This window comes from Diospyros lotus, chromosome 6 (assembly GCF_014633365.1).
Source record: "Diospyros lotus cultivar Yz01 chromosome 6, ASM1463336v1, whole genome shotgun sequence".
Lineage (NCBI taxonomy): Eukaryota > Viridiplantae > Streptophyta > Magnoliopsida > Ericales > Ebenaceae > Diospyros > Diospyros lotus.
Genome location: NC_068343.1, coordinates 9,161,911 through 9,173,906, shown reverse-complemented (window position 1 = coordinate 9,173,906; position 11,996 = coordinate 9,161,911). Strand labels below are relative to the sequence as shown.

General features: G+C 39.5%; 1 protein-coding gene across 1 annotated transcript; it reads right to left on the bottom strand.

The window, feature by feature from the left end:
* Positions 1-377: 377 nt before the first annotated feature.
* Positions 378-11,567, bottom strand: LOC127803892 (uncharacterized). The gene is made up of 3 exons (XM_052340505.1): positions 11,132-11,567; positions 10,831-11,046; positions 378-905 (listed from the first exon to the last, which is right to left on the bottom strand). Exons 1-3 carry the CDS (start codon positions 11,390-11,392, stop codon positions 831-833), a joined length of 552 nt encoding a protein of 183 aa, XP_052196465.1. The 5' UTR covers positions 11,393-11,567; the 3' UTR covers positions 378-830.
* Between the last annotated feature and the right edge of the window lie 429 nt (positions 11,568-11,996).

The following is an 11,996-nucleotide window of genomic DNA, read 5'->3' as shown; positions in this document are numbered from 1 at the left end:
TAAATTAGGTGTGTGCAATAATTTTTCTATGGATATGGATAGATATACGCATGCTCATTCCAATGTTTGCAAGCCTCTTGATGTATGATTTAGTGATGTATTAATATTATAAAAATATTTGTTTCTTATTTAAAAGAGTAAATAACAAAAAATAATATCAGGATATTTATCTTACTTAAGAAAAATGAAAAGATTATATTGATACCCTTTGAAAGGAAACACTCGGTGAGGAACTTAAACTTTTAAAACATTATTATGTAATATAAGCAAACACTTTAGTTATGTTTAAAGTCCTATGAATAAAGTCATTTTTGGAAATACTGGGAGAAGAGAGACACAACACCAAGACTTGAGTACCAGCCGGTGGCTTAGAACTGTTGCGATAACTGAAGTTAAAGAAACATAGCAAGTAAATTGAATATCCATGGAGAAGAAGCTAAGTAGTATCCATCCTTGTGCAAAACTACGAAGCACTATCCCAGGCCAGGAAAGTCTTAAAAGTATGGCAAGCTTTTCTCACTTTAATTTTTACAAGAGACCGCTTGGAAAAAATAAATTCCCTTACTTGAAAGGTAACAATGTTTCTCTTCGCTTTTCCCAATGTCGCAGTGGCAGCGCAGTGAAAGATAAAAAGGGGAAAACAAATAAATGGAAGAATAAGAACCAAATAAATACAATCTGGGCCCTGTTATGAGGCGTGATGGAACTGAGTATTACCACTTCTTGCTGAAAACTACCTTCCACTTAAATTTGGCTGCGCGTCAGCAATTTAATGAGTTGAGTATAAGGAACAAAAACTTGTGGGGCTTGGATCCTGAAACTTCTTCAAGTCATAGTCTACCCCCTCGATAAGTAACATCCTTATTGCCGCTCGCTTTCTGCTTTAATCTGAATTCTTTTATGATCTGAGAGCATGTGCAAAACACACAAGTCAACACTCATACAATTCTCAGTTAACAATACTGCATAAAATCAGCTTCAAATATATCATCTATGGGAAAAAGTAACCAGAGAATTTGTCAATTAGAGATGTGAATGCAGGCAGAATAATGGAAAACCAGTCAAAGGGCAATGTTTCCATGTAGGGTCAGATAAACTCTCAACAGGTATGCTGATGATGCATTTCCAAGAATTATTTGTTGCCTTTTAGTTCATCGATAAGGAGCTGGATCAGATCTTCTTTCATTTATATTCCCTCTTTGTTCTTCTTTAAAAGAGACAATAAATGCTTTCCTTTTTTGTTCTTGTCTGTTTTCTGAAGGTCTAGTTTCAAAGCAAACAGAAAAAACTACATGCAACCTCTCCAAGTTTAACTAATACACTCTGGCATAAGTAAACAATTAATGCTAAGGTCCAAGGTAGTTTCTTTTTCGGCACGGGGAAGGCAAGCAATCTCTGCACCATAAAACAAGTGCATTAAGGCTAAAGTAGCCCTGGCAACATTGTAGAGAGAGATGGACACATCATACATTCCTAATTTGGGGAAACTAGAACTGTGGATTACTGACTACTCTTGTGCTGATCCTAAGAAACTCTTGTATGATATCAGGATTGGCTTCAAATGGACATTTTTGTGAAAGTGAGAGACACTCTAGCTTATTATTGGTAAGTCTACTACTCTTCCCACATGCATATGCAAGCTTTGATATGTTTCACAAGTTTCAGTTACCAAAGAAAGATAAACCTTCAAGCTATCTTGAGTGTACATTATCCAGTATTAGCATTTTTAAAATTTTAGTAACATCAGATTGTATTGTAATATATCAAAACTACATATATATATATATATATGACGTTGTATTGTACAACTGCAATCACTATAATTATTGATGTAAGCCACCAATCAATTAGCAAACCAGAATCATACATTCTTCTTATCTTTAGGATAACAATTCAGGGAAGGGAAGGGAAGGGAAGCGCCCAGAGGAGATATTCTTGATAGACATAAGTATTGATCTCATTTGACAACCAAGAACAACTTGCTGCTCCAGATTTTTTTTTGTAGTGCAGGCTGGAGGAACACCATTCAGACAACAGCCACCTCCTCGGATTCAGGATCAGAAAAATTGTTAAATCCAAGCAAAGAGAACATTCTCGTGAAAGGCAAGTGTGCTTTTGGTATTATTTTTAAGAACTGTCATATGTTTATGAAAAATGAGAAGAACATTACAGGCATTCAGGGGGAAACGAATCATTTTCAGTTAACCATTTTTAAATAAATTTTGCAGTTTAAGTTTCAACTTTTGATGTCATTTACAAAATTAGCAGGTGGAAACAACTTGTTCCAATGTTCTCATCTTGATCATTCTGGAACCTTTACAAATTATAGATTCAAGGGAAAATTGTAATCAGAAAAGTAATTGAACTTAGCGCGTTGAGAACAATTTTCATAAATGCGGGATGCTGAGATACCAAAAAAGAGAGAAAATAAAGAAGACACAAAAGAAAAGCTTTTAAACACAAGAATGGGATTTAGACAATTTTATAATGAATCTCAAGCTCACTACAGTGATTACTATTTTTGAAGTATAATCAGCCCATGGACCAGTGGCTAAATTATCCTAGTGCACCTGGCTATTTATAGGAATAAAGCAGATGTCCATATTTATCAATAATAGCGGGATTGAACTAATGAGCCATACTAAAGAACTTTGGGAGAGCATAATTAAGGGTAAAGGAGAGAAACCGAGATCTTCGGGAGATGGATTAAACTATCTACTTACTAAGATGTCTAATGAAAGGATTCAGAGATAAACAAAAAGATTTGTTCATGAAAGGTGTTAAAGAAGAAAGGAGTTCAAATTAGTTTTTTTTTTTCCCCCTATTATAGATGAGAACATAAAGTTACTACCATTCAGATGTACACAGAGTTTGAATTAGTTATGTATAGGTTATTACAAATATGCTTTAGCAAACAAAAACATGCGTTAGGAACAGTGCTTTCAAAAGTGCGGTGCGGTTAAGGAACTTTGCGTAAAGAACAACTCCTTCAAAGCTTTTTATAGACAAAGCTCAGCAACTTTAATTGAAGACTATCAAACCATGAATTTAAGTTGCATTTTTATTTGAGCTGTGGTGCGCTAAAAAGTGGGCTTTTAATATGGGTGGTTGGATTTGTTAAAATCTGTGTTATGTGTTGCTGCTTGTACGGAATCCTTATCCAGAAACAACTTTCTTTAGATCTTAAAAATATGCGAATAAAATTAGATATATATATATATATTGTTAAAAAAAGACGACTCCAAATTCCCAAAAATGCCTAGACTTTTGATGGAAGATGAAGAGTTCAAACCTTTCATCTTTTCACTGAAGAGTTTAGCATATTCAATGAAGAGTTCAGACCTTTCATTTTTACAATGAAGAGTTCAACATAGTTTTCTTTTTAATCATTGCGTTTTAGTAGTTTACATATTTGATACTTATAAAAGTTTATATCCTTTATTTCGTTCATCTACGGTTCACTTTACTTAAGTATGTGCTTGCGCTTTGAGATTAAGCTCCATAGGCCTTCTGTGCTTAAGTGTGCTTAGCACTTTTGAAAACATTGGCTAGGAATTGTGGCAGAGATGCTAAGACATTTCTAGTTATAATTGAATTATATCAAATATATGCATTGAGCCTTTACCTCTTTGCTCTTGTGATTGATTAACTACAAACATCATCCAAGAAGAAGTACCTTAGTGCATGCTAATTATAGATGACATTTTCCTGGTGGAATAGGCAAAAATGTGCAAAATAATAACCTTGAATTAGGAAAAATATTATAGGAATCCAAAGGTTTTAAGTTATGCAGGTTTAAAAATGAATATGCAGAATTTAAATTTAAGAAAAATAAAAGTCTGGATAATGTCATTGTGAGACTTGAAGATCAAGTTATCCCAAGAAAAGATCATTTTTTAGATATCTTGGAATCAATTGCTAAAAGGAAAGGGTTACTTTGGAGGATGTTACTCAGCATCAAGCACTATTGTTAAACTGGGAAAGTGCATCCATTATGTAATGCGATCATAGAATCAATCATAAAATCCCTTTAAAGCTAACAAGAAAGTTTGTCGGACAATAATAAGATCATCTATGTTGTATGAATTATAATTTTGGGCAGTTAAATACCATTACGTGCAGAATACTGAGATTAGGAGAGATCCTATGTAATAAGATTGAAGTGGTGCCTTTCGAAGATAATATGTTGGAGGGAGACACAATTAAAATGGTTTGGTCATGTGGAAAAAAAAAAAAAAGTTGATAGACACACTTGTGAAGGAAGGCATGGAAAAATTTTGTAACAAAAAAGGGAGGAGAAGAATAAAAAAAACTCTCAAATGTGACAACCTGTCACACATTATGGTCTTGGCGCAGCATCTACCGTATTGGCAAATTTAAACTGTCTTCCTAGTCATTTTTCTTTATGTTATGGGAGGAGAAGAATAAAAAAAACTCTCAAATGTGACAACCTGTCACACATTATGGTCTTGGCGCAGCATCTACCGTATTGGCGAATTTAAACTATCTTCCTAGTCATTTTTCTTTATGTTATATTGTATGTTTATTTACTTTATGCATTGTTATTAGTTTGGATATTACAGTTGTAAGGGGTAGGATATTTTGAGGGGAAGTCCATGTGTAAAGGGGTCTGGAGAAAAAGACAAGAGACTTCATCGATTTTACTGAGGGATTGCCTAAGTTCAAAGGGAAGGATAGTGTGTTAGTTGTGGTGGATAGGTTCACTAAGTTTGCACACTTTATAGATTTAGCTCATCCCTATACGACCCAAGAGGTGGCCGCCAGAGCTTTCATGGATAGAATAGTGGCCTTGCACAGCGTGTCGGGGGTTATCATATCAGATAGAGACAAGATATTCACCGGCACCTTTTGGCAAGAATTGATGGGGATAAAATTCAACATGTCTACCGCCTACCACCCCCAAACGGATGGGTAAACGGAAAGAGTGAACCAGAGTTTGAAAACCTATCTTAGGTGTATATGTATTTTGGACCCTAACCAGTGGCATAAAAGGCTTGCATTGGCCCAATGGTGGTACAATTCTACTCACCATACCACCCTAAAAATGTCCCCATTTGAAGCCAATTACGGTTATAAACCCCTGATCTTACTAGCCATAGGAAGGTAAGCTACATCTGCCTTAGTGGAAGAATATTTGCACCAAAGGAGAGAGGTATTTAGACAGCTCAAACAGAAATTGACCTCGGCCCAAAATAAAATGAAGCAATATGCGGACATGAGGAGAAGTAACAGAGAATTGGAGGTTGGGAATGTCACGACCCTTGGGTTATTTTAGGGTTAAAGCTGTAATTGGTTACATTGTTGGTTAGGAAATGCTATTAGTTCTGTTGTAGTGCACATGGTGCTGTTCCTAGACTCTACTTCTAGTTGAACAGCCTATAAATAGGCCATAATATGTAGAGAAAGGTATGCTGAAAGAATAGAATGAATTCATGTTTTCCCTCCCTATTTTCTCTCTATGATTCTTTCCTTGCTCTCCCTCATTTCTCTGATTTCTGCAATATATCTCCCTCCAATGTCTTCTCCGTTCCTCTTCCAAATTCCTCTCATTTCCTTCCTAGACCTTAGCTAAACCCTAGGGTCGTGACATTTGGTATCAGAGCCAGTCGTCCTCGGCTGTGATTCCGACGTCAGGCAGCGTGTTGATCTGTTTAATTGAAGCGCGCCAGAAGGTGTTCGAAATGGCAGAAGGCGATCGATGAATCACTTCGAGTCCAGTGATGATTCGAAATTGAACGTGGTTGTTCCAATGATTCGAAAATTGAAGCGAACGTTGCTGTTCGGACGATACGGAAATTGAAAGCGTACTGGAAGGACTCTTGACAACAAGGAACGTGACTGGAAGAGACAAGGCGTGGAAGCAGACTAGGCGAGTCCTTTGAGTAACTTTTGGTGGATTTGAAGGCGCAGAACCCCAATGATTTCGATTGAGATTACAGTGAATAAGGAAGGTGGTCGATTATAGATCAGTTGCAAGTGGCAAGGCCGAGCAAAGCAATTTCGGCTCGAAATTGGAGACGAAACAAAGCAGCTAGGTGAGTTCCGACAGTGACTCCGAGAGAATCTGAAGGTAGTTCAGGGTGGTGTGGTTGGAAGTGGATGCAGGCTTGGGCGATTACGGAAACAGATAGTTCAGGCGAGTTCGAGCAGCGATTTTGTCTACATTTCAGATCTAAGTAGGAAGGAAACAAGGATTGATCTGAGATCCGCTGTTGAATTCCGATCGACTATTGGCTGTAATTTTAGTTCGGGATTTGAAGGCGACTTGGCTAGGCAATTCCGACGCACGAGGAGGTGAGTGTGGGCTCGGAACTGAAGGCGAAGAAGGCCAATCAATCCTTAGCTGTGAATTTCCAGTGATACAGTCGAACTCTCAAAGAGCTTCAACGGATCACATCGGCCAACATTTCCGATCCGATTCCGAAGGAACCAAGGGCCGATTGTAACCAGGCGAGCAAGCAACTATCGGTCAATCTTGGGAGGCGAAGCAAGAGGAGGACGTTCGACCGCGAACTTCGATTTGAATTGCGTAGGCAGAGCTGGTTTCGTAATCTAATCTGACTAGAAATTGGAGGCGACGTTCCTCAAAGAGGAATCTAGCTCAACCGACTTTGATCTTAACTGTAATGTGGAAGTGGAGTTCTGCGATTTGAGCCAAGGCAGAGACAAGGAATTTCGGTGGTTACGGAGCTTGGTCGGTGATTGGGTGTGGAATCGAACAAGTTACGGAAGGAGATTCAAGAAGCAACAAACTCTGGGAAATTCTGGAGCAAATTGGACGGTGATTGGGCATGGGTTGGGGCGATTATTGAATCTGATTGACCGAAGGAAGCTAGCAATCGATTCGGAAGCCTCTTTGTCAGTCGGGAGTCATTGCTTAGTGAGCTGCTCCAATTTATTGCTTGAGATCGGTCGGATTAACTGAATTGAGAGACAAAGACACTGATTCCAGCTGAAGGGGAAGTCACTATTGGCTATTGCGATCAACTTTCGGCTGCTCACTTGATCTGAAGGTGATTTGATTCTGTATGGTTAAGTAATAGATTAGTACGCATGTTGTGTTGCTGTTTGTGATCAGAAGGCAGCAAGGCCAAGCAGCACGGGATCCCGAAAGAGAAATCCAGCTTTAGGTCCATGCTGTGGCTGCCGCATTGATTTGTCCTAACACCAAACGGTTAGGCAAATTCGATTGGGCAACTTGGAGATCAACCATAGCTGAATTGAGGTTGAGGAAAGTAGGAAGCTGCGATCGGAAGTGGTAAGAAGGGAATTGATATTTTCCCGAAGCAGCTTGTGGTCTTTGGAAGTTATTATAGAGGCGGGCGATTGCTGATCTACAGCGATTCCTATCTGATTTTGAAGGAGACTCAGGGAGCCGAGTGATTGTCACGGCTGCATTTCGGATCAGGCGATTATTGGAGGCTGTTCAGCAACAGCTGGACTTTGGAGGCTGCTCCTGCATCGGGGATTAAGGATTGCTGAATTTTAATACAAGGAGGAGTTACTGAAGGGATCCTTAGAGGCTGATCCTTAAAGGCTGTTACAGGGTGCAATTTCAAAGAATTGAATTGAGGAATGGCTGAAGGACTAATTGCTGCAACAAAGGAAGTTAAGGACCTTCGTAGGCAGCTGGACGATTTTTTGATCATGTGTTCACATAAATTTCAGACTGCTAATCGGACTTTGTCGACTTCAGTTCCAAGTGCTGATTGGCCCACTCTTGCTCCATTGGCTATTCCGGTGTTTGACAAGGATAGGCCAAAATGGTGGATCCGGCAATGTGAACGGGTGTTCTACCAACACCGAGTAGCTGAAAAGGAGAAGGTAAAAATGACTGCAACTAATTTAAGTAGAATTCCAAGCGTTTGGTTTCAAAATTGGAGCTGGGGAAGGGTAGAATGGAGTTGGCCACAGTTTGTAATTAACTTGTGTAGCCGGTTTGGAGAAAGGACCAAAACCTATGTTATTAATGGAGCTTCTAAGACTGCTAATCAGGTAGTGCAAAAAGCTGATAAAGTAGCAGTGGAAAAGGAAGATGATGTACATTCAGCTGAGGTTCTACAGGAGGAAATACTTGCTGAAAGTGTGCCTAGGGTATACTTCAGCAATCAACAAGTAGGAGGTTGGGGCAAACCTCTTGCTGATGAATATGGTAGTCTGCTCGATAGTGATGTTTCTAGGGTTCTGCGACAAGACCAGCCCAACTATGAGGAAAAATCAGTTAATAAGACCAAACGTTGGGGTGATCTGGAGGAAGAAGAGGAGGTAGAAGAAGAGAGGATTGTACCGGGCAACTTGCTTGGAACATCTCATACAAATGTCATTGGCATGGGCACACAAGACAAGACAAAGGTGACATTGCAGCTAGAAGAATTGGAAGTATTGTACAGATTTTTGCACATAGCTGTTTGCAATTATCTCTATGATTGGAAAAGATAGGGTTGCAGGACTGACAGCTCATTCAAAACCATTTTTAATGGCAACAAAGAAGAAGTCAATGGCTGAGATTGGTGTTGCAGCAGGTCATAATACTGTTATTGTTGAGAAAGAGGAAAAGAGAAAGCAACAACAAAGAGAAATACTAGAGAAGAACAAGAAAAGACGAAGAAGGAACCAATTGGTAAAGAGAGGCATTGGATGAAGTAACACTGGCTAGGTTGTAATAAGTTCTTGGGGACAAGAAACCTTTTAAGGAGGGGGAATTGTCACGACCCTTGGGTTATTTTAGGGTTAAGCTGTAATTGGTTACATTGTTGGTTAGGAAATGCTATTAGTTCTGTTGTAGTGCACATGGTGCTATTCCTAGACTCTACTTCTAGTTGAACAGCCTATAAATAGGCCATAATATGTAGAGAAAGGTATGCTGAAAGAATAGAATGAATTCATGTTTTCCCTCCCTATTTTCTCTCTATGATTCTTTCCTTGCTCTCCCTCATTTCTCTGATTTCTGCAATATATCTACCTCCAATTTCTTCTCCATTCCTCTTCCAAATTCCTCTCATTTCCTTCCTAGACCCTAGCTAAACCCTAGGGTCATGACAGGGAAGAGGGTTTATTTGAGGCTAAGGCAACCTCATTTGAAGTCCATTACTCAAGGACCGATTACTAAGCGGACTCCCCAGTATTTTGCCATGTTCCCTATCATAGCTAAGGTTGGAAAGGTAGCCTACCAATTGCATCCCATCTTCCATGTGTCTCTCCTAAAAAGGTCATCAAGCAAGGAACAAGTCAATCCCGAGCAACCATCATTGCCTAAGGCAAAGAAAAAGGTAGAAGAATTGGAAGCAATATTGGATCGGAGGGTGATCCATAACCATGGGGTTCCTCTCATTCAGATACCTGTCAAGTGGTAGGACGAAGACAAGGGGAGCAGCACTTGAGAATATTTGCCAAGCCTCTTTCAGCGATTCCCAAGGGCAGCCAACCTCCTTAGCATTTCTTGAGGACAATAAATTTTTCAAGGGAAGGGCAATTGTCACACATTATGGTCTTGGCGCGACATCTACTGTATTGGCGAATTTAAATTGTCTTCCTAGTAATTTTTCCTTATGTTATATTGTATGTTTATTTACTTTATGCATTGTTATTAGTTTGGATATTACAGTAAGGGGTAGGATATTTTGAGGGGAGATCCACGTGTAAAGGGGTCTGAAGAAAAAGACAAAAGAGTTGGTTATTGGGGGAGGGATCTGCTGTTACACTCAGCACCCATGCTAGAGGTTTATATACCCCTACTCTCAACTTGTAACAGTATCGAATATTAAAAAAGAATTCTATTCCTCACTGTTATCTCTCTATTTTCTCTCTCTCTTGCTCTCTCTTCTTCCTCCCTTTTCTAGTCTCTTTCTCTCTTATATGTTTCTTCTTCTCTTGAGATCTTCGACTGACCTCTCTAATTCACATTGAATTAGAGAGCGGATTATATTGTCATGATTGAGTTTGTGACACAACCTTACAAAGAATTTGGTCATATCTAGCCAAAAAAAAGGAATATGGCTACGAATACAAATGGTTGGAGGCCTAGAATTCATGTAGCCAATCTCATATGGTGGGATTAAGGCTTACAGTTGTTATTTATTGTTGGCAACATCTTTGTGTGCCTATATTTTTCTGCAAGGCAAGTCCAAGAGGTACACATATAAACGCTAAACAATTGAAGAAAGGAAAAGCCAAATAAGTAATCTGAAGACTGAAGCTATGATTATCAGAAACACCTTTCTCCATATCAACTATCTTTCTCTGTCATTTAGGATGGCTGACTAACCTTAACCTAATAGAATTTCTTTCTTTTTTTTCGGCTTGTTTTCCATAAACTAAGCTCAACTGTTGTATGATGAAACCACTACAAATCAGGATTTAGCATCCTTAGATCAATGGCTCACAAATTGTTAATAGCCTTATTTACCACTTTGGCAACATCCTGGAGCATCCTCAAATGATCAAATCTAGAGGTGTTAACTTATGGAAGAAACATAATAAAAATAACTGAAGATTCAAACTTACTTCCGTGGTTCGCCTAACCTATCAAACTAGATTTTTCAGACGTGAGTGCCCATTTTTTCTCTCCATGAATCTTTCCCAGGCTATCAACTTTCAAAGATTCAAATTAAATGAATCGCAAAATTAGAGAACATGATTATTATCATTAATTTTTCTTCTGCTATTGAATTGTGCAGGTACTTGGAATTAATCAGCATTTAGGTCGAGGAAAGCAAAAAAAATAAAAAATAAAAAACCTAAAAATGTTAAAACGTAATGATTTCCAACCAATTCAAAATATTTGCTGTGTATCAGAACGTTGATACCAACCGATGATTGTAAAGGAGCCGGCTCGAAATCAATGGTACGAAAGGACATCTTAGCGATCTCGGAGATAGCAGCGTCGCGAACGCCAAGATCCTCGCTAGTCAAGTCCTCGTAGGCAGCCTCGAAGGCCTCCTGCCAGAACCGAGGCAATCTGATCCGCCGGCTGTTCGTGTAAACATCCCAGTAGTGCTTCACCAGCTTCTCCCTCTCCTCCGTTTCCTGTGTTTTACATGGATCCAGCTCGTTCACTACCAAAACACAAGTGCATTGTATGCATAGATAAGAATAGGCTGGATACACTTACAAGGACGTCGAAATCGTGGTGGAGGGAGACTTCAAAATCGTCGGAGATGTGGTTGAGGTTGCCGGCCGACCAGCGGAGAGTGACGGTGCCGGTGAACATGGACCATAGAGCTAACAGCAAAATCGCAGACAATGCCCAGAACTTGTAGCCCCGGCCTCTGGCCGCGGTCGGATCGGAGGACTCTTTCTTTGGAATGATTGTCGTAGTTAATGCTGAATGTGCCGTCGGCGTCGATATTGGTAGGGCGTCGTCGTCCTTCATTTCCGATTATCAATCACTCTCGGAAAGAGAATGGCAGAAGCTTGAATGAATGTGATTGACAGTTGAATTGAAGCTCCAGAACTCAGAAACGAATGAAGATTCGATCTGATTATTGAGAGAGAGAGAGGGGGGGGGGGGGGGAGGGGTTGCAGTTTCGGGGGAGGAGAGAGAGTGAATTTTGTGCTTCGTGGGCCGTGACTCACAGATAAATGCTTTGGACTTTCCAATTCAGGTGCACTGTGCTCTGTCGCTGGCACTGGATCTGTGGATGGGCCACGTTTGGGTCTCGTCTCGGCCTCGATGACGACAAATAAATAAATAGAAAATACACCTAAAACATATAAATTACCTAAAATTCAAATTTCAGTTTTTATTATCCCTATCTATTGAAATTCAAACACCCACCCCACACACACACACACCTCATATTTGTCATCTTCTCTTCTTGCTTGTTCATTTTCTCACGTCTTTATTAAAGACTTTTAACCCGACATTGGATCAAATACATGACTGTTGGCCAATTGGACAAAAACAAAAGAGAAAAAACAGAAAGAAAGACACACACAGGGAAAGAGGACTAACGAGGAGTCTAACGAAATCCAAA

Bases quoted from the DNA above. Each gene is read 5' to 3' on its own strand.
- LOC127803892 (XM_052340505.1), bottom strand. From the start codon at position 11,392: ATGAAGGACGACGACGCCCTACCAATATCGACGCCGACGGCACATTCA. The intron at 11,047-11,131 runs GTAAGTGTATCC...TGTAAAACACAG, and splicing joins ACCACGATTTCGACGTCCTT to GAAACGGAGGAGAGGGAGAA. The intron at 906-10,830 runs GTTGGTATCAAC...ACATGCTCTCAG, and splicing joins CGGCTCCTTTACAATCATCG to ATCATAAAAGAATTCAGATT.